This window comes from Aotus nancymaae, unplaced genomic scaffold (genome assembly GCF_030222135.1).
Source record: "Aotus nancymaae isolate 86718 unplaced genomic scaffold, 86718_ANA_hifiasm-v0.15.2.pri h1tg000025l, whole genome shotgun sequence".
NCBI lineage: Eukaryota > Metazoa > Chordata > Mammalia > Primates > Aotidae > Aotus > Aotus nancymaae.
The window spans coordinates 27779858-27801745 of record NW_026988438.1 but is presented as its reverse complement, the minus strand read 5'-3'; the positions used below and the strand labels follow the sequence as shown (position 1 = coordinate 27801745).

Here is a 21888-nt window from a genome sequence, read left to right as displayed (position 1 = left end):
TTAGATACTGGAGACATTGTCCTTGTGACACATTTGCAGTTTCTAATAAGGGCTACGTTTGCTTCTGTTTTTTGTTTTCAAGACAGGGTCTCACTCTATCACCCAGGCTGAGGTGCAGTGCTGGGATCTTGGCTCACTGCAACCTCAACCTCTCTAGCTCAAGCAATACTCTGGCTTCAGCCTCCTGAGTAGCTGGGACTATAGGTGTGTGCCATCACACCCAGCTCATTTTTGTGATTTTGTAGAGACAGAGTTTTGCCATGTTGCCCAGGCTGGTTGAGAACTTGATTGTTTTCATTAACTTGACACAGTTGTCAAGTGTACAGGCCGGGCGTGGTGGCTCAGGCCTGTCAACCCAGCACTTTGGGAGGCCGAGGCAGGAGGATCATTTGATCCCAGGAGCTCAAGACCAGCCTTAGCAACATCGTGGGACCCCATTGCTACAAAAAAAAAAAAATGTTTAAATTAGCCAGGCATGGTGGCATGTGCTTGAAGTCCTAGCTACTTGAGAGGCTGAGGTGGGAGGACTGCTTGAGCCTGGGAGGTTGAGGCTGCAGTGAGCTGCAGTGACCTGCACACCAGCCTGAGTGACAGAGTGAGACCTTGCCTCAGATAAAGAAAGTATACTGTTCAGTTTACATTAGCTCCATTTCTGTGTTGTGCTTCTCGTAACCCACACTGCATTCATAACCTGACCAAACAGGAGGGCTCACGGAGTCTCTGCAGATGGCTGTTCACATGCTGTGTGGGGATTGCTACTTACCTTCCAGGAGAGCGTGTTTCCTGGCTGTGTCCTCAGATGCTATGGTTTATATTGCTCTGGGGTCTGGAGGCCTCTGTGTTCCTCTCCATCTCCGTCCCGACTAATTTGCACAGCTGCTGTGGAGTCTCTCATGAATGACCCCTTCCTTTCCTTTCTTTTTTTCTAGCTACTCTCGGAACCGCACCTTTGACACGTACATTGGACAGGGCTACGTGATTCCGGGGATGGATGAAGGTCTACTTGGTGTTTGCATCGGAGAGAAGCGAAGGATTGTGGTCCCCCCTCACCTGGGCTATGGAGAGGAAGGAAGAGGTGAGTATCACCTGCCTTCCTCACTAGCTGTGGCTGCTTCCACGTTGCTTGGAACAGGGCTTCTTTTCCTTTTTCTTTTTTTTTTTTTTTGAGGTGGGGTCTCCCTCTGTGCCCAGGCTGGAGTGTACTGTGTGATCATAGCATATTATGGCCTGGAACTCTTGGCCTCAAGTGATCCTCTTGCCTCAGCCTTCGGAGTAGCTGGCGCTTCAGTCACTCACCACCACGCCCTGCACAGAGCCTCCTGAGAGCCAAAATATTGAAGCTAAAGTCCAGCTTAAGACTGGAATGCCCAGATAGATTTAGTTTCTAGAGTTGTCCTGTTATTTCTCCTTGTTTCTGTGCCCATTTTCCTTTTCCTTTTGCAAATGTTAAATCCTACACCAAAGTTGAAAGAACCTTACGGTGAATTCTACTGTGTTTTGCCAATTGTTAACATTTTGCTATATTTGATCTCTTTTTATATTTATTTATTTATTTGGGAGTTGAACCATTTGAAAGTAAGTGCAAAAGCCCCTTTTTGGTTTTGTTTTATATATTATAAAATTCACCCATTTAAGTATATAATTTAATGACTTTTAGAAAATTTAGTGGCTTATGCAACCATCGCCATAATCCTGTTTGAGAACATTTTCGTCACCCTCATACCACATTTTAAAAGTTACCCAAATCATACATGTTGACTTTAGAAAAAGAAAATACAGATAAACAAAGAAAACAAAAATCTCCTCTAATCCTGCCTCCCAGAAATGGTTTTTTTTTTTCCTATTTTTTCTTTACTTTTTTTTTTTTTTTTGAGACAGTCTCACTCTGTCACCCAGGCTGGAATACAGTGGCACAGTCTCAGCTCACTGCAACCTCTGCCTCCTGGGTTCAGGTGAGTCTTGTGCCTTACCCTCCCAAGTAGCTAGGACTACAGGTGTGTGCCACCATGCCTGGCTAATTTTTAAATTTTTATTAGAGATGGCATTTTACCATGTTGGCCACGCTAATCTCGAGCTCCTGGCCACAAGTGATCTGCCTGCCTTTGCTGCCCAAAGTGCTGGGATTATGGATGTGAGTGACTGTGCCCTGCCAGAAATAAATATTGTTAATGTGATAGGCAGAATATTCAGCCCCCCAAAGTATCTATGTTCTAATCCCCAGAACCTGTGAGTATTTTATCTTATTTTATTTATTTTGTTTTGAGACAAAGTCTTGCTCTGTTGCCCAGGCTGGAGTACAGTGATAAAATCCTAACTCACTGCAGCCTCCTGGGTTAAAGTGATCCTCCTGCATCAGCCTCCTGAGTAGCTGGGACTTCGTGTGTGTGCTACCATGCACGGCTAAAATTGTTGTTGTTGTTTTCTTTGTAAAGACAGACATGGTCTTGTTATGTTTCCTAGGCTTGTCTGGAACTCCTGGGCTCAAGCAGTCCTCCCACTTTGGCCTTCCAAAGCACTGGGATGCAGGTGTGAGCCACCATACTTAGCCTCCTGTTACCTTATTAAAAGGGACTTTACAGATTTGATTAAGGATCTTGAGATAGGGATAGTATCCTGGATTATCCAGGCAGACTCAAAATACTTACAACAGTCCTTGTAAAAGGGAGGCAGGTGGTCAGACTGGGGGAAAAGTGCTAAACTGCTGACTTAGAAGACAGAGAAAGAGGACCCCGTCAGGGAATGGAGGTAGCCCTGAGAGGCTGGAAGAGGCAGGAAGCACATTCTCCCCCGCAGCCTCCAAAGGAACACATCGTTAACAATACCTTGAATTTATGCTTCTGCCTTCCAGAATTAGGGGAATCAGTTTGCATTGTTGCACTTTTTTGTTGTTGTTTGTTTGTTTGTTTTTGAGATGGAGTCTCGCTCTGTCACCAGGCTGGAGTGCAGTGGCGTGATCTCGGCTCACTGCACCCTCCACCTCCCAGGTTCAAGCTATTCTCTTGTTTCAACCTCCTGAGTAGCTGGGACTACAGGTGCCCACCACCACACTGGCTAATTTTTTGTATTTTAATAGAGACGGGGTTTTACCACGTTGGCCAGGACCATCTCAAACTCCTGACCTCGAGATCCACCCGCCTTGGCCTCCCAAAGTGCTGGGATTACAGGTGTGAGCCACCCTGCCCAGCCAGTTTGCATTGTTTTAAACCAACAAGTTTGTGGTAATTTGCTGCAGCAACAGTAGGAAAGAAATGCAGCCATGAAGTGAATGTCCGTCTATACCTTTGAGTGAATGTATAGATTTAAACAAATGCCCACCTACACTAATCAATATGGACAAACATGGGATTGTCTATGCATATTACTTTGTGATTTCTCTCTTCACCCAATTTGTGGTGAACAACAGATATGTTGTGAACAACTTTCTATGCTATGTATTTTAATGGCTGCCCACTTGCTTAGGAATCGTTGATACAGTATTGATTTTATTTGCGTGTCCTTTTGCTGATGGAAATCTGGTGGCCTTGATGGCTGTACATTTATTTTGTTAGTTCTGTTCTTTTTTCTGTTGATATATCATATGGATCTTGAAAGTTCTCCCAGTAGCATTCATCCCAGAGGATCTAAGAAACATCAAGTTGGTTGAAAAGTAGGTTGTACCATGGAGACATTTTTTTTCTCCCTGACTTAAATTTCTGATTGATTAAACCAGAACAGATCACAGCTTAAGATCCATTCAACAGGCCTTTCTTCACACATTCTGCTTGTCTAGTGTCTTGATGCTCTATTGTTTTTTATTATGTAGATTTCTACTTCTAGTCAAATATAAACAGAAACAGATAAATACTTTCTGAGTGTTCTTGTTTCATTTTGGCCTGAGGACTAATCTTTCCTTGCTTTAAAAAGAATGCATTGATAGAAAACATTTGCTTAAATTATTATTTTTTCCTCTTGGCTTTCTATCAAGTATGAGACAGAGCTCTGCAAAGAATTATATAAGCCTCTGGGAAGCAACCAAAGGCTCATAAATTTTCAGGGCAGTGAGACTGCTTCATCCTGAATCATGTTGCTGTGGGAGGAGGGCACTCTGAGCGACTCTGAGTATAAAACCCAAGTGCTCTTGAGTGGGGTCCGCCTCTGTCCTCTCCTGATCAGCAGCCTTGGCCTCTTTGTGCGGGTTGCATAGGAGCTCTTGCTGATCCCTGAGGGGCTGACCCGAAAGGGGTCAGGATGCAGAAGCTGTCTGCTTAGTGGCTTCTTCACTGCATACCACAGGGCCAGCCGTATTGTGAATGTTCGGCAAATATTTGTGGAAGGAATGAATTGTGGGCTATCCATGTGCTCTCAGCCTCGATCAGCATTTCGTTCTGTCACAGCCATTTTCCCCTGCAAGATTGGTGGAGGGAAAGATGTAGGCCTCCTGGGAGAGGTTCTGGATCTTTCTGCTGTCTGCTTTGTTCCATGGGTCAGCCCTGAAATTAGGGCACTTGGATGGATTTGCAGTCTTAAAGCGGGGAATGGATTGTGCCTGTGAGGTTGTGTAAGCACCACTCCGTCGATGGCTAGCTGTTTCCCAACTTCCAGATTACCTTTTGAGCACCCTTTTAGGAAGGAGAGGAAAGTTAATAAATTACATTTTACCCACTGTATGTCTGGGTCTTCTTGCACAAGAACTCATCCAAACCTGGAAACAGTCTTCTGAGGCATTATTATCCTCATTGTTTAGAAAGATAATGAGGCCCAGAGAGTCCCACTCATTTGTCCAAGGCCACAATATCTAACTCATGATGGGGCTGGAACTGGACCCAGGGCTCTCCAACCTGTGTGTGTCCTAGACAGACAGAAAGAATGAGTCCCCATTAGGTAATGTCTTGTTGATACCCACATGTGGAGAACCGAGAGCTCAAACCGAAAGTCCTAGAGCTCTCGGAGGAAACATACCCCGCTCAGAGGAAACCCAGCTTCCTCAGAGGAAACCCACTCCCCTCAGAAGAAACCTACCCTCCTCAGAGGAAACCCACCCTCCTCAGAAGAAACCCACTCCATCAGAGAAAACCCAGCCTCTCAGAGGAAACCCACCCCTATCAGAGGAAACCCACCCCCAGCAGTAGCTGCAGAGTTTCTTGGGTGGGCTATCATAGGCTGCTTTATGTTTTTGTCATCTGTGTCTCTTCTGGGGGAGGCATTCTCATGCTGAGAATGGAGTGATGACTTACGCATTGGTTAAGGGTTTATTCAGAGAGTAGGCTGGTGTTGGGGCCATGATGAAATGTTGGACTGTTTTTGCCCATTTGCTGATCAGCACTCATTTCTACACTTAATCTACAAATAGCTTTGTGGAAGTCAGAGCAAGATAGAGGGATAGAGGTTCAAGGCCTTGATGCTGCCTGGGGCAGGTAAGGTCTATGGTTCAAGGTCTGGTGTTTGTTTTTGCCAGCCTAAAAACTCCATCTATGTGTCCATCAAAGATTCATTGAGTTTCTTCATGACCAAGCCCTGCTCAAGGTATTAGGGATTCAGCAGAGAAAAACACAAACAAAACTTCCTGCCCACATGGAGAGTGATTCCTTGTTGATGCCCTCAGTAATGTGTGTGCCTCAGAGGTAACCAGGCACCTGGTAGACTGACTCATGTTAACTTCCTAGAAGCTAACGTACCCACTTGATGCTAAATGGTTACTTGACTGGGTGTGAATTGTCCTCTGCACTGGTTGGAATTCTTGTGCCTGGAATCCTTGGGGCCTGAGAGGCTGAGTTCATCTGACTGCTGACATCAGATCCCAGGGATGTGGATGGTTCCAGATGCATTCCTTTTTGCCCTGGAGAAGACCCTGCACCTGAATGCAGGTGATTCAGGGGAGATTATATCTGCATGGACAAAATTTGGTGACTGCCTAGCTCAGTGTTAGAAGTTTGTAAAATTGTGGTAAAATATACTTAACATCTTTACCATTTTAAGTGTACAGGTTAGTGGCATCAAATATATTCACAATGTTGTATAACCATCACTACCGTCTATACTCAAAACTCTTTTATCATCCCTAACATAAACTCTGAACCCATTACACAGTAACTCCCAATTCCTCCCTCCTTTCAACCTCTGGCAACCACCTTTCTTTCTGTCTCTACCAATTTGCCTATTCTAGGTGCCTCACTTAAGTAGACTCATACAATATTTCTCTTTCTGTGTCCGGTTTATTTTACTTAGCATAATGTTTTCAAGGTCTATTTATATTTTAGCACTTATTAAAATTTAAAGCTTGGCGTGGTGGCTCACGCCTGTAATCTCAGCACTTTGGAAGGCTGAGGCGGGCAGATCACGAGGTCAGGAGTTTGAGACCAGCCTGGCCAACATGGTGAAACCCTGTCTCTACTAAAAACACAAAAATGGGCCGGGACCGGTGGCTTACGCCTGTAATCCCAGCACTTTGGGAGGCTGAGGCAGGTGGATCACGAGGTCAAGGGTTCGATACCAGCCTGGCCAACATGGTGAAACCCCGTCTCTACTAAAAATACAAAAATTAGCTGGATGTGTTGGCGTATGCCTGTAATCCTAGCTACTCAGGAGGCTGAGGCAGGAGAATTGCTTGAACTTGGAGGCAGATGTTGCAGTGAGCCAAGATTGTGCCACTGCACTCCAGCCTGGGCGACAGAGCAAGACTCCATTTCAAAAAACAAACAAACAAACAAAAAACACACAAAAAACCCCCCACAAAAATTAGCCAGGTGTGGTCATATGCATCTGTAATCCCAGCTGAGGCAGGAGAATCACTTGAATCTGGGAGATGGAGGTTGCAGTGAGCCGAGATCACACCACTGCACTCCAGCCTGAGTAACAGAGCGAGACTCCGTCTCCCCGCCTCAAAAAATTCCTCTTTTCTGGCTAACAAATTTCATTCCATTTTATTGCTGAATGAATATTCCACTGGATGTATATACTACATTTTGTTGATCAGTTCATCTGGTGATGAACACTTGGGCTGTTTCTACTTTTTGTCTATTGTGAATAATTCTTAATGCTCCTATGAATATCAGTGTACAAATATCTGTTCGCATCTCTGCTTTCAATTCTTTTGTATATATCCCCAAGAGAGATATTTTTATTTAATGTTTTACTGATCACATACTATAAAATTAATCATGTTAAAGTTTATAATTTAGTTGTTTTTAGTATATTTACCAGGTAACTCAACCATTACTTCTATCTAATTCCAGCACATTTTCATCCCTCCAAAAAGTAACCTATAATCATTAGCGGTCACTCTCCGTACCCTTTCCCATCAACCCCCTCCCCCACGCTCGCAACAGGTAGTCTATTTCTTGTCTCTATGGATTTACTTATGCTGGACGTTTCCATATCCCTGGAATCCTGTAGTATGTGGCCTTTTGTGTCTGGCTTCTTTCACTTAGCCTCATGTTTTCAAGTTCATTCCCAGATGATTTTCATGGGTTGCCAAGGTTGAGAAACCATAGATCTGCCTCTGCAGACACCCACCCTGTCCACGTGTGGTAGCTTCCCACGTACAGCCGTCCACAGTTCTGGCTCTGAGCAGCCTTCTGGCCAATGGCAGGCTGTACTTCCTGGTTCCCATGAGAAGGAGCCTGCACCCCACTCCACCCGCACCAGCAGCCTGTGTTATGAGTGAGCAGCAGCCACCTGTGCTCTTCTATAAAGCACAGGCTTCTTGAATTAATACCTTTAACTTTGGCCAGCCCCAAAATTTGTAGCTCAGTTTTCTCAGGATTTTAATGAGAATTAAACAATACATGTTTAACTTAGAAGAGTGCCTGGTACTCAGTAAATGCCTATTAAATGTGAGTGTGAGTGTGTGTTTCTATTAAAGACAGAGACCAATCAAGAAACAGACATAGAAAAGTACGTTTGGGGACGGGAGGTGAGGAGGAGCTGTTGGTGTTTGTGTGACTCTATCTGAATTTTGTCATTAGCTGTGTTATTCTCTTGTCTGAGTTCTTCCTTTTCTCTTCTTTTCTTTTCTTTGGACGGAGTCTCACTCTGTTGCCCAGGCTGGAGTACAGTGGTGCAATCCTAGCTCATGCTAGCCTCGACCTCCTGCCTCAGCCTCCCGAGTATCTGAGACTACAAGTGCTCACCACCACTCTCGGCTAATTTTTTCTGTAGAGACATTTGGCTGTTTTGCCCAGGCTGGTCTCGAACCCCTGACCTCAAGTGATCCTCCCACCTCAGCATCCCAGAGTTGAGATGATAGGCACGAGCCACCATCATACCCAACCTGAGTTGCTTTTCTTATATGTAAAGTGCTGATGATAATATGATATGTCCTTAACATGATTTAAAAATATTTTACATTTAAACTTCTCTGAAATGATTTGGGCTGGGAGATGTTTTACAAATGATGCATATGTTTAAGTGTCCCCCACACCCCTGAGAAGCTGTCACTAAATTCCTGGGTTTATGGCCATGCCTAACCCATAAGGTTGCTGCAGGGACTTAAAGGAAAAATGTATGTGAAAAATACTTTGGCAAACTGTAAAACATTATTTAGATGTGAGCTAGTGTCTCCAAAAGTGGAAATAATGGAAAAGTTAATTAATAATTTAGTACAGAACAAATAGGATGTATTCCAAGAGCGTTTTGTGACTGTGTATGATCATGCGTGGACAATTTTGGGGTAGAGGTGTCCTTTTCTTTTTCTTTTTTTTTTTGAGACAGAGTCTTGTTCTGTTGCCCAGGCTGTAATCTCGGCTCACTGCAACCTCCGTCTCCCGGGTTCAAGCGATTCTCCTGCCTCAGCTCCCTGAGTAGCTGGAACTATAGGCATGTGCCACCACGCCTGGCTAATTTTTTGTGTTTTTAGTAGAGACGGGGTTTCACCGTATTAGCTAGGATGGTCTTGATCTCCTGACCTTGTGATCCGCCTGCCTTGGCCTCCCAAAGTGCTGGCATTACAGGCGTGAGCCACCGTGCCCAGCCATGGGTGTTTTTTTCTTTATGAAGTTTATGTTATGTTTTTCTTGAGCAGTGGTAGGACATTGGAGTGATTTCACTCTATGGCTGATTTTCTCACCCCACCTCTTACTTCTGGTGGGTGAGGGGCAAGCATTGATTTGGCTGGGCTTGAGCTTCCTCATCTGTGGTCAACTTAGCCACTCATCTTAGCTCAACGATTCCATGGGGCAAAAGGCCATAGTTTTGAATTTTAGTCCAAACTGTGCTCATTACAGGCTGTGGGACCCAGGGCAAATCTGTGCCGCCACTTGTCCACCTGTAAAATAAAGATGAGGTTACTTCTAATGGCCCTTTCAGCATCAGTCTTGGAGTCCTCCTAAGGTTCCGTATCTGGGTGCCTGTTTTCCTCACTTGGAGGGCCTTGAGGACATACCTGGTGATACTGATGAGGCTCATATGCTGCAGCCTGCAGGGTCATTTATTAATTTCCCGTGTCTGTCATTTAGGGAATATCCCTGGCTCGGCTGTGCTGGTGTTTGACATCCATGTGATTGACTTCCACAACCCTTCAGACTCGATCAGCATCACCTCCCACTACAAACCCCCCGACTGCTCAGTGCTGAGTAAGAAGGGAGATTACCTCAAGTATCACTACAACGCCTCACTTCTGGACGGGACCCTGCTGGACTCCACGTAAGGGCAACCAGAATGGTGTGGAAGTGAGCCTGGAGGGTGACAGACAGGTGCTCCCACCACCCTCCTCTCTTGGGTAGACAGCTTTTGTCTCCATGCCATCCCACTGCATAGCTTTGTTAAGAGTTTCCTATTAATGGTTTTGCCCTGCTACAGGTCATTTTTCAGCCTGTCAAATTGTCTTTCTGAAAAGCAGATCTCGTCATATAACTGCTGTCTTCCCTCCCTCCCTCCCTCCCTCCCTCCTTCCTTCCCTTTCTTTCTCTCTCTCTTTTATCTTTCTTTCTCTTTTTCTCTCTCCTTTTCTTTCTTTTTTGTTTTTTGGTTGTGGGGGGATGGTGTCTCACTCTGTCACCCAGGCTAGAGTACAGTGACATGATCTTGACTCACTGCAACCTCTGCCTGCCGGGTTCAAGCAATTCTTGTGCCTCAGCCTGCTGAGTAGCTGGGACTACAGGTTCGTGCCACCACACCCTGCTAATTTTTTGTATTTTTAGCAGAGACAGGGTTTTACCATGTTGGCCAGGTTGATCTTGAACTCATGACCTCAGGTGATCCACCCACCTTGGCCTCCCAAAGTGCTAGGATTACAGGCATAAGCCACCATGCCCGGCCTCTTTCTTTCCTTTCCTTTCCTTTTCTTTCTTGCAGGGTCTCACTCTGTTACCCAGGATGGAATGAGAGAAGTGACCATACCTCACTGCAGCCTTGACCTTCTGGACTCAAGTGATCCTCTCACCTCAGCCTCACGAGTAACTGACACCAGACATGTGCCACCACACCTGGCTAAATTTTATTTTATTTTTTGAGACAAGTTCTTGCTCTGTTGCTCAGGCTGAGTACAGGGGCATGATCATAGCTCATTGCAACATCTATCTCCCAGGCTCAAGTGATCCTCATGCCTCAGTCTCCCAAGTAGCTGGGATTACAGGCACATACCGCCATACTTGGCAATTTTGTTTTTCTTTTTTCTTTTTGCCTTGGTTGGTCTCAAACTCCTGAGTTCAAGTGATCCTTCTGCCTCAGCCTTCCAAAGTTGTAGGATTATAGGTGTGAGTCACTGCACCTAACCCAGGCTAATTTTTTAATTTTTGTAGAGATGGAGGTCTCACTATGTTGCCAAGCCTGGTCTTGAACTCCTGACCTCAAATGATCCTCCTGTCTTGGTCTCTCAAAGTGCTAGAGTTACAGGTGTGAGCCATCATGCCCAGCCTAACTGCTTTCTTTAAATATTGATGCACAGATAAAGGGCAAACTCCCAAGTCTGGCACATAAGGCTCTCTGTCAGCTCCGTTCTGCCTCACCAGTCTCTTCTAATGGGGCCCATGTTCCACCTTCCAGGGCTGCCATGTGCAGTAGTGCAGGTTGTGCACTGTTTTTCTTCCTTTTTCTGGCCAGCTTCTGCCCTAGCTTAAATGTTCTCTCTTTTCTCCAAATCTTTCCTTAATTCCTGGAAGAATCAACTCTTCCTGCTTCTGTAGTCTTATAACACTTAGGCATTACCTGTCTTTTAGTTTTGTTTCTATCTCTGTTGTGGGTGTAAATACCTTATGGACACTCAATTTATTTCTTTACATTTTTATGCCCTGCACCTTACCCAGAGCATAGCACAAAAGCAGCATTGTATAAACGTTCATTGATTGAAATAAATCTGGGAATATATTAAATAGGAACCAACAGCATAAACTAGTGTCAGGCGTGTAGAAGGGGCTTTGCTTCTTGTGAACCTGAATCTTCAGATATTTCTGTAAGTTAATCTTCTCTTCTTTGGGAGAGAAACATTTTCAGCATTACATTTTTTTTTTTTTTTTTTAGAGACAGGGTCTTCCTCTGTGAGCCAGGCTGGAGTGCAGTGGCGAAATCAGGGCTCACTGTAACCTTAAACTCTTGGGCTCAAGAGATCCTCCTGCCTCAGTCATCCAAAGATCTGGGATTACAGGTGTGAGCCACCATGGCTGGCTAATTTCAGCAGTGTTTATATATCCATTTTTGTACTGAGCCTGACTTAGTTTCCTAAGTTTGGTTTTGGGGAGAAAAAAAGCTTTGCATAAGCAGGTGCGTGCTGCTGCACTGATTCTGGATATGCGGGGCCCTCTCTCCCTTCCACCTGTCCCTCTGCCTTCTAGCTTTGGGTGACTCTGGCTGTGGAATTTGACCAGCCTGGCCAACATGGTGAAACCCCATCTGTACTAAAAATACAAAAATTAGCTGGACATGGTGGCGCACACCTGTAACCCCAGGTATTTAAGGCAGGAGAATCTCTTGAACCTGGGAGGTGGAGGTTGTAGTGAGCTGAGATTGCGCCGCTGTGCTCCAGCCTGAGTGACAGAGACTCTGTCTCCAAAAATAAAGAAAAAGAAAAGACCCTATGGATATACTTTTTGGAGGGAGAGCTCCCTCTGGGGCTACGGGATCCTGTATGCTAATACATGTAACGTATCTCATCAACTCTAAAGGGCGTGATGGAAACATTATTTCATGTATCTCTGACCAAGTAATAAAAGCGCTGACGGATAACATACTGTCGGTTATAAAACGTATCTCAATTACAGAGGGGTTAAACTGTGAAAAAATATGCATTTTAGAACCAAAGAAGTATGTGCATAGCTTCCGGGGCCCAGACTTACAGGCTTACAGGCTTACAACAGACCCTGCAAAGAAATCCCAACCACTGCTTATTGGAAGCTCGCGGGAGCCAGGGCAGCAGGGAAGGGGCATGGCTTGTAGTGCTTTTGTGGATCAAGTGAGCGCCTTCAGAGTGAAAATGGTCCATGAGGTTGGAAGGGTCTGTAAGGTCCATGGCTGCTGTCACTGCTCCTGCTGATGTTCACATTCCTGTCTGCTGATCCTAAGGCTGAGGAAAGGGGAAGTGGGCGTGGAGAATGAACAAAGGAATTCCTTCTCGGAGGGTCCAGGATCTGCTTCTCACATGGGGCGGGGAGAGTCGGTCTCCCTGCCTCCTGCATGTGTTTGGAGGATTCATAACATCCTGACAGAGCACTTGGGAGCCATATGAGCAATGGCTCCTTATTAGGAAGTGCTTTTTGTACCCTGAGAGCCTCTGGATTTCATGTAAATCTGCAGCAGAAGAGTAACATCTGGCGTCCTTGCTGGTGTCTTCCTGGTGTAAGCTTCAGAATAGTGGGATAATGGAAAGCTTGGCCGGCACCTGCCTACCTGGTCCCAGCTAGAGAACTGTGTGGGCTGAGTCCCTTTCATCAGGACTAAGGCAGCAGCTGCTGCCTAGAGAGGAGAAGCGGAGTGGGAGCTGAGCAGGCAGGAAGCTGCAGGCCGGCAGTGGATGGCGCCAGGAAGCACGCAGGGGGAGTGAGGACTGGGTTTGAGAGAAACACTGCCCAAAAGAGAAAGAAAGAAAATCAAAGGACCTGAGGAAAAAGAATGAGTGGTGTGTTCATAGATGACACATGACAACAAATTGTTTGCTTGGAGGATTTTGTTAACGCATGCATGTTTAAGCTGGCCTCAGGGAGGAAGAAGAAACATGCATTCCTAGATGACTGAGTTCTGGAATATTCTGTCATAAGACTTTGCAACTGGAATAACTCATAAGAAAGGCAGGCGGTAGGAGTTGGCTCCCTCCCCTAAGGCGTCCCTCATTAGAGTTGGCTTTCTTTCTGGTTCCTCCCAGGTGGGAAAACACAAACCCTGTCTTGGTTTGCTGGGAACCAGCTGGAGGAGGGAAAGAAGTGGCTGCCCTTGGGGAAGGCCAGGAAGCCTGCGAACAGGATGTGACCAAAAGGGACACCTGTCCATGTTGTCACCAGCTGCTCATGGGCATCAAGGGGGTTCAGGGGAATTTTCTCCTTGGAGTAAAGAACATACTGGCCGGGCGTGGCGGCTCATGCCTGTAATCCCAGCACTTTGGGAGGCTGAAGCTGGTGGTTCACTTGAGGTCAGGAGTTCAAGACCAGCCTGGCCAACATGGTGAAACCCCGTCTCTACTAAAAATACAAAAATTAGCCGGGCATGGTGCATGGTGGTGCATGCCTGTAATCTCAGCTACTTAGGAGGCTGAGGCAATAGAATCGCTTGAACCCGGGAGGCGGAGGTTGCAGTGAGCCGAAATCACACCACTACACTCCAGCCCGGGTGACAGAGTGAGACTTCGTCTCAAAAAAAAAACACACACGCACAAAAAAAACAAAGAAAACATACTAGCTGTTTGCCTTTACACAGTGGTAGGAATGCCTTAGATTTTGAAGTAGACTTATTTTTAGTAGTGACTGAAGTGATAGAGTAAACTTTTTTTTAAACTGGCTTCCCAGGCCCAGGGCCGTCAAAGATGATTAATGCTCTTGGTGGGAGCCCTTTGTACTTCCTCTCCACTGTGCCAAGCATAACATGTTATTTGCGATTTAAAACATCCCTGTGAGATAGCTATATTTGTTGTCTCCGTTTTATAGATAAAGTAACGGAGCGATTACATTTCTCAGGCTCGAATTCAGTGGCAGAACCAGGAATCCAGCTCAGGTCTTGCTGAATCCAAAACTCAGGGTTTTCTGTTTTGTTTTTGTTTTTGAGACAGCATCTCACTCTGTCACCCAGGCTGGAGCGCAGTGGCCAGATCTTGGCTCACTGCAGCCTCTACCTCCCGGGCTCAAGCATAAAGGACCCCATTCCAGTATGCTCCTCCACTCTGGAACTTCCACAGTCTTCCCTGGATTTTCATGGCCTTGACAGTTTTGAAGATGACAGCCAGCCATTCTTCAGCACCTGCCCCAATTTGTGTATGTCTGATGTTCCCTATGATTAGATAGGGATTTTGATTTCTTTGGTAGAAATATCCCGTGAGTGATGTGTTCTTCCCATGGGAACATTCTCAGTGCCAACGGGTTGGCGACCTAACATGAGGCGCTTCTGTTTCATTTTAGGTGGAATTTAGGCAAAACTTACAATATTGTTTTGGGATCTGGACAAGTTGTACTGGGAATGGACATGGGTCTCAGAGAGATGTGTGTTGGCGAGAAACGGACAGTGATCATTCCACCCCACCTGGGCTACGGGGAGGCTGGCGTGGGTGAGTAAGCAACAGTATTCAAGGGTGTTTGGGGCCTGCTTACCATCTGAATTTTGTGTTTTTTGGGGTGCCAAAGCTAGAATCACAGTATGCTTCTTCCATATAAAATCCAAAGAGTCTGTGGTTGGCTGGGCGCGGTGGCTCAAGCCTGTAATCCCAGCACTTTGGGAGGCCGAGGCGGGTGGATCACGAGGTCAAGAGATCGAGACCATCCTGGTCAACATGGTGAAACCCCGTCTCTACTAATACAAAAAATTAGCTGGGCACGGTGGCGCGTGCCTGTAATCCCAGCTACTCAGGAGGCTGAGGCAGGAGAATTGCCTGAACCCAGGAGGCGGAGGTTGCGGTGAGCCGAGATCGTGCCATTGCACTCCAGCCTGGGTATCAAGAGCGAAACTCTGTCTCAAAAAAAAAAAAAAAGAGTCTGTGGTTTCTATTTTTAAAAATTATTTAGCATTTTTGTTTAAAGACCCCTGTGAATTCAGTGAGCCAGGTCACTGCTCCATTACCTAAGAAAGAACCAGTATTAGTGAAATAAATCTTGGATCTTCAGACCTATTTGTGGGAGGTGTCCCTGGGAGCTGTCCGGGAGGCTTCTCTGGGGTCAGACTGGGCACATACTTCTGGAACTGTTTCCTGGGACAGGTTGAATGTTGTAGGCTGTTGCTTTTCACTTCTGAGCCTGTAGGCTGTCCAAGACAGTTTCCTTTTGGGAGAGATTAGTTGCGAGTTCTGGAAATACTGGCTTTACCTCATCTTCACAGTGGTTATGTTCTGCTCCATTATTTCAGCCACAATGTGTCTTCCACGTGGGAGTTCAGGACCTCCTGTTTTTTTCAGGGATAGGGTCTCGTTCTGTTGCCCAGGCTGGAGTGCAGTGGCACCGTCATGGCTGACTGCAGCCTTGAACTCCTGGGCTCAAGCAGTCTTCCCACCTCAGCCTCCCGAGTAGCTGGGACTACAGGCATGTGCCATCGCTTCTGGCTGACTTTTTATTTTTTAGAGATGATGCCTTGCTATCTTTCCCACGCTGGTCTTGAACTCCTGGGCTCAAGCTATTCTCCCGCTTAGGCTTCCCAAAGTGCTGGAATTACTGGTGTGAGCCACTGTGCCTGGCCCCAGGAACCCCTTCTTTTCAGTGTTTTTACACTGCTGATATCTGGACATGGAGGAGATAGAAAGAGCTAACTTGTAACAATGATAGGCACTGTGGATTGATCTTTTTTTCTCCATAAAAGAATTGTAAAGTACATTTGTTCTTCCTACCAATCCCAGAAGAAACCCTTTAAAAAATTGTTATATATTCTTTAAGACTTTTCTGTGATATATTATATATAATTATAATATATAATATATCATATTAATATAAATTATAATTATATATAATATATCATATTAATATATCATATATCATATTAATGTATCATATATCATATTTATTATAATTATTTATAACATATATTATAAATATGATATAATAATGTGATACATTATAAATAATTATAATATATAACATTACATATAACATATAATCTAGATGTTATATATAATATGAATTAGTGCTTATAGTCAAATCTTGGATCATCATCTTTAGGCAAAATGTTACAATCCTAAGAGTTCTGCTGTTAGATTTGCTTAAAAGTTTTACCATTGTAGTGTAGTTTCTACAAGCAGCTTTCAAACTTTATTCAACAAGACACACAATAAGAAATACATTTTGTTTCCCAATCTGTATCCTACATAAACATATAATTTAGGCATACACACATTTATGTATTTATTTTTAATCAATACATCACGAATTTGCATGTCCTCTTTGCACGGGCGTCATGCTAATCTTCTCTCCATGGTTCCAATTTTAGTATGTGTTGCTGAAGTGAGCATTATGTTTAGTTTTATGTATAAAATTGACAGCTGGGCACAGCGGCTCACACCTGTAATCCCAGCACTTCGGGAGGCTGAGGCAGGAGGATTACAAGGTCAGGAGATTGAGACCATCCTACCCGTCTCTACTAAAAATACAAAAATTAGCCAGGCGTGGTGGCATGCACCTGTGGTTTCAGCTACTCAGGAGGCTGAGGCAAGAGAATCACTGGAACCTGGGAGGTGGAGGTTGCCGTGAGCCGAGATCATGCCACTCCACTCCAGCCTGAATGACAGAGCAAGACCCTGTCTCAATAAATAAAATAAAATAAAATAAAATTGAAACTCAAGATTCATGACATAATGCCTATCCTTTCTGTAGGTACAATGTATTCTGTTCCTTTTTTTTTTTTTTTGAGATAGAGTTTCACTCGGTCACCCAGGCCGGAGTGCAGTGGCGTGATCTAGGCTCACTGCAATGTCCACCTCCCTGGTTCAAGCAATTCTCGTGCCTCAGCTTCCGAAGTAGCTGGGACTACAGGTGCGCACTGCCACACCTGGCTACTTTTTGTATTTTTAGTAGAGACAGGGTCTCACCATGTTGGCCAGGCTGGTCTTGAACTCCTGACCTCAAGTGATCTGCTCAACTTGGCCTCCCAAAGTGCTGGAATTATAGGTGTGAGCCACTGTGCCTGACCTCTATTCTATTCCTTAATTAAAAAAAAAAAAGGAACAGAATACATTGTATTCTGTCACCGCCCTCTAAACTGATTTCATTAACGGGCCACTGCCTACAGTGGGAAAGTGACTAGCCTCTGCTCGGTTTTCTTCCTTTGGCCACAAGTCCTACCCTGAGTGAGGCTGCTGGAGGTCGGGGTGGGTGCTGGTTGATGGACTTGACTACTGCCTGCTGGCTGACACCGCCTCCCACTCCTGTCGCCTGGGCAGATGGAGAAGTGCCTGGCAGTGCTGTGTTGGTGTTTGACATTGAACTGCTGGAGCTGGTGGCCGGCCTGCCCGAGGGGTACATGTTCATCTGGAATGGTGAGGTATCACCCAACCTCTTTGAAGAAATTGACAAGGATGGCAATGGAGAGGTCCTCCTGGAAGAGGTAACTAACTGGCCTTTGTAGGAAGGTGGGACTGAAGAGCTCAGGGAGCCTGGTGAGGCCACCAGGCCAATTCTGACGGTGAGGCCAGTGGGCTGGAAGGCTTGTGAGATGACCAGCACACTCGTGTGCCAAGCGCTTTTACACACTCCCTCTCGATGGAAGTCACCATTCCTCTCTAAAGAAACCGAGTCCCTGGGAGGTGCAGGGCTTGATTCCAGGGCACATAGTCTATATTTAGTTCTCATTACTGGGTGCTCACCGCATGCCTGTGTGTGCTGAGTGTCTTCAGTGTATTCCCTGTTTGGCCCTCACAACAGCTGTTTTTTAGAAGAAACTGCACAGAGAAGATAAATGACTTGTCCAAGGTCACACAGCTACTCAGAGGTTTGAGCCAGGACTACATGCCTCTTTGCGAAGCTAAGCAATAGAACCGTCTGTTCTGTCTTACCCCTGGGGAATTACAGCTCCCCGCCTCTTCCACATTTGCTACTGAAGCACATCCTCCAGCCTTTTCCTCTCTCTCTCCACATCATCAGCACTTCTGGATCATTCTTATTTGCATACAGATGTGGTGCCATTTTTTTCCCTTCCCTGGGTGTGTCTTTCTATTTCTTTCATTATTTTCCTTCCTTTACAGCAAAAACTTCAAAAGATTTGTGTGTCCTCCCTACCTCCAATTCCTCTCCTTCCATTCTCTCTTAAACCCACTCCTGTCTGGCGTTTGTCCCTCTGCGCCTCTGAGCCTGACCTTGCCAGGGTGGCCATTGCCTTCTGTATCATGGAATCCAGTGGTCAGCTCTCACGCTCCCCTTCAACACAGCTGGTTCCCCTGCAGGACGCATCTTTTTCTGGCTTCCAAGCCACCGCACCTCTGTGGTGTTTCTTCTGCTTCCCTGGTACGTCCTCTCAGGCCTCTTCTTCCTGATCTCTTCATGTTTGAGTGCCCCAGGCTAAGTCCTGACCTTTGTCCTTTTCTCCATCTTTAAGTCACTGGCTCGGTGGTCTTGTGGGGTCCATATCCTGATGGTGTCTGGATTTGTAGCTTCAGTCCAGTTTCCTCTCTCCACTTTACCCTCGTGTGTTCAGCTGTTTGCTTGATGTCCTCATTTACTGAACCCCTGCTATCCACCGGCACCCCCACGCCCCTGGAGCCTGTTTTACCCAAAGCCTTTCCCATCACAGTCAGTGGCAACACCAGCCTCCAGTGGCTCAGGTGAGAGCACTCCGTGATCTTTGACGCCTCTTTCTCTTGTAGGCCATAATAATCCTCAGGAAATCATTCCAGCTCTACCTTCAGAGCACATGCAGAACCTGACACTTCTCACGACCTCCACCCTGCAGCATCACAGCAGTGCTGTTCATGAAGCTCCTCCTGCCCTCACCCTTGCCTCTACGGTTGTCAGAGTGGCTGTTCTCACACAGAAGCTGGGTCAGACCTGCCGAGGCCCTGTCTCCAGGGCCTCACAGTAGTCTAGGAAGACCCTGCACTTCCTGCTTGCTGTGAAATCCTCGCCCACTATCTCCCTCTGCCCACTTTACCCAGCCACCCCTCACCCCATGCTGTCTGTGACCAGCCAGGCATGCATCCACCTTGGTCCCAGGCACCGGCTGCCCTCTCTGCTCAGGAGACATCTGCCCCAGATAACTTGTCCAGCCCTTTCCTTCCCTTCTTTAAGCCTTTGCACACATCTTCTCTTCTCCTTAAGGCTTTATCCTGACCACTGAATTTAACACTTCATACCTTTCTCCCTTCCTTACCGAGCTCTGCTTTTTGATTTTTTTTCTGGAGCATTTCCCTTGTAACTTAATGTGTAATTTACCTGTTTTTGTGTTCATGTCTAATTTTCTGTCTTTCCACTAGAATGCGAGCACTACAGGGGCAGGATGTTTGTTTGTGTATTGATGTATTTCAAGAGTCTAGAACAGCTCTCAGCACATAGTAGAATGTATGTTTTGATCATATGAATGAATGCATGCATACAACAATGTTCTTACAGTCTTGGGTGGTCATGGGGGTCAGCCTTTGGTGGGGAACCAAGTGAGGAGAACGGATAGCTCTGACAGCTGCTGTGTATTGGCTACCTGAATACTAAGGGCTCTTGGAGTCATTTAGTACAAGGGTTTTTCACCTGCATTTGGAGAAAAAACAAGACAAAACAAAACACAGGTCATAGGTCATTTGGCTGCCAAAAAGATCTTGTCTGTGTTGGTATCCCAGAGCCAAGTTTCAGCCCTGTCACCCCCAGACTGCTCTGTTTCTGGCCCCAGGCCTGGCGTTCACAGCGGCTGAACTCAAGATCTGTCCTGTCTCCTTCTTTTCCAGTTCTCAGAGTACATTCACGCCCAGGTGGCATCTGGCAAAGGGAAACTCGCTCCTGGCTTTGATGCTGAGCTGATCGTGAAGAATATGTTCACCAACCAGGACCGGAATGGAGATGGGAAGGTCATAGCCGAGGAATTTAAACTCAAAGATCAGGAAGCCAAACACGATGAACTCTAAACCTGGCATGAATTAGATGGTGCCAGGGAATACGTGACACCAAGCCACCTGTCGTGGCAGAATGTGCAGTGAGGGTGTGAGGGTCTCTCGGAAGGTGCATCATTAGCCAGCAGTAGGTGGGTCACATGGTACCTGGTGTTCACATCGGGGTGGGTTGATATATGGGTGAGAAGTTTAGGCTGATTGCCAGTGATAGTAAACAAAAGCTGTGCAGGGGGTCTTAGCATGGGATGTGTCCAGTATTGAAAAGACTGCACTGCCAACCATGATTTGTGAGCCTTCTGGGAAATTTTGTTACTAAAGGGATATAGTGCCACACAGAAGTTATAACCATCTGGGAGGAACCATAAGAAAAAGTGTCCAGGGTACCTACATAAAGAGGGTTAACATTTTTTAACTTGCTGGTTAAAACATTTTAGAAATATTCTTGAGATGGGCAGGAGAGGCAGAGGGCTTGCTTGCCCCAGCAGGGTTCCCAGAAGACAGCTGTGGTTCTTCCTAGCGGCCTGTGTAAGCTCTGATGATGCCCCCCGCCACACACACATGCACATCATGCTTTTCCAGCTCATCACACCCCGCCCCACCGCCCCACTGTGGGGCCTCCCATTAATAGTGTGTAACTTGGAGGTTAAAAGAGCCATCTGGACAGAAAACTGGGCCAGGAAAAGGCATCTCAGACCACGAATAGAGAATTTGATTCTGCGTTTGCCACATAAGGTCATCTGCTTAGCTTTATCTTATTCCCACCTTTCTATCCCATAGAACACTCTCTTTTTTATCCATACTAATTAGATAAATAGGGCTGGGGGCTGGGCTCCGCCAGTCACTCAACAGAGTATTTTCCTTGTCTGAGATGGAAGTTTTGTCCCAATAGATGAGCTGCTGAGCATCCACAAGGTGACATTTTTCTGCTGCCCATTCGTGTGCTGGAGAGGGTGGTGCCCCAAAGGCAGAGGCCAGCTGCCGCAGAGAGGAATGACAGTCCTCCTGCCGGCCTGATTCCTGCATCATGCAATAACCACATGGCTACTTTCTGTCCTCTGTTCCCAAGTGGTGGTGGCACTTACCCTGAAGTCGTCAATGATTTCCCTTTGAAACTACTTTATTTTACTAATTTAAACTATTTTGTACTGACATAGCCCTGAGATAGTTCACGAAAATGCTGTGCACTCATTCAACGGAATAAATGTTGGAAAGCTGATCTTTTCTGATATAAAATGTTGAATTATATTATCCGGTTTTCTCATGTTTTATTGGAAGGCTGAAGACCTATGAGAATGCACCGTGCAGTCAGAATCCCCTTGATGGAAACAGCAGGACTTCGCTACAGTTATTGAGGGAGCGCACTCCACTTACAGGGAGTGTCAATCAGGGTCCTGGCCCTCCTCCAGGACTCCTGAAGAGAAGCTAAGGAAAGGACTGTTTAGAGTGGTGTGAGCAGGGCTGGGGAAACTGAGGATGTTGAGTGCCTGTGACAACAGTGTTGGCCACTGCAGGCGGCTGCTATCACTGGGGCCTGAGGGGTCAAGAGGAGGCAGCGGGAGCAGCCCAGGAAGGGCTGCCTGGAGTCGTCATGGAGAGATGCAACCACTACTAGCAGTGCAGCTGACACTGCAGCAGAATGAGGGACAAGCGCCCCATCCCCTCTGTGCCCCCATTCTCTGCTGCCTGCCACTGGTTGTTGGAAGCCAGAGGGTAAGAGGAGCTCAGAGACTGGAGTTCTCAGAGGTCAGCCTCTTGGATGCAGAGAAAGGTGG

General features: G+C 46.1%; 1 protein-coding gene and 1 non-coding gene across 2 annotated transcripts in view; one reads left to right on the top strand and one right to left on the bottom strand.

Moving 5' to 3' along the window:
* FKBP9 (FKBP prolyl isomerase 9) overlaps positions 1–21332 on the top strand; it is a 48385-nt gene extending 27053 nt beyond the window's left edge. The window contains exons 6-10 of the mRNA XM_021669365.2: positions 930–1075; positions 9432–9618; positions 14511–14656; positions 17468–17631; positions 19955–21332. Coding sequence (XP_021525040.1) covers positions 930–1075; positions 9432–9618; positions 14511–14656; positions 17468–17631; positions 19955–20131 — 820 coding nt within the window. The 3' untranslated portion in view covers positions 20132–21332. The remainder of the gene's footprint in view (positions 1–929; positions 1076–9431; positions 9619–14510; positions 14657–17467; positions 17632–19954) is intronic.
* Positions 16436–16538, bottom strand: LOC135276576 (U6 spliceosomal RNA). The gene has a single exon (XR_010344136.1). It is a non-coding gene; the product is annotated as a U6 spliceosomal RNA (small nuclear RNA).
* Positions 21333–21888: the final 556 nt, after the last annotated feature.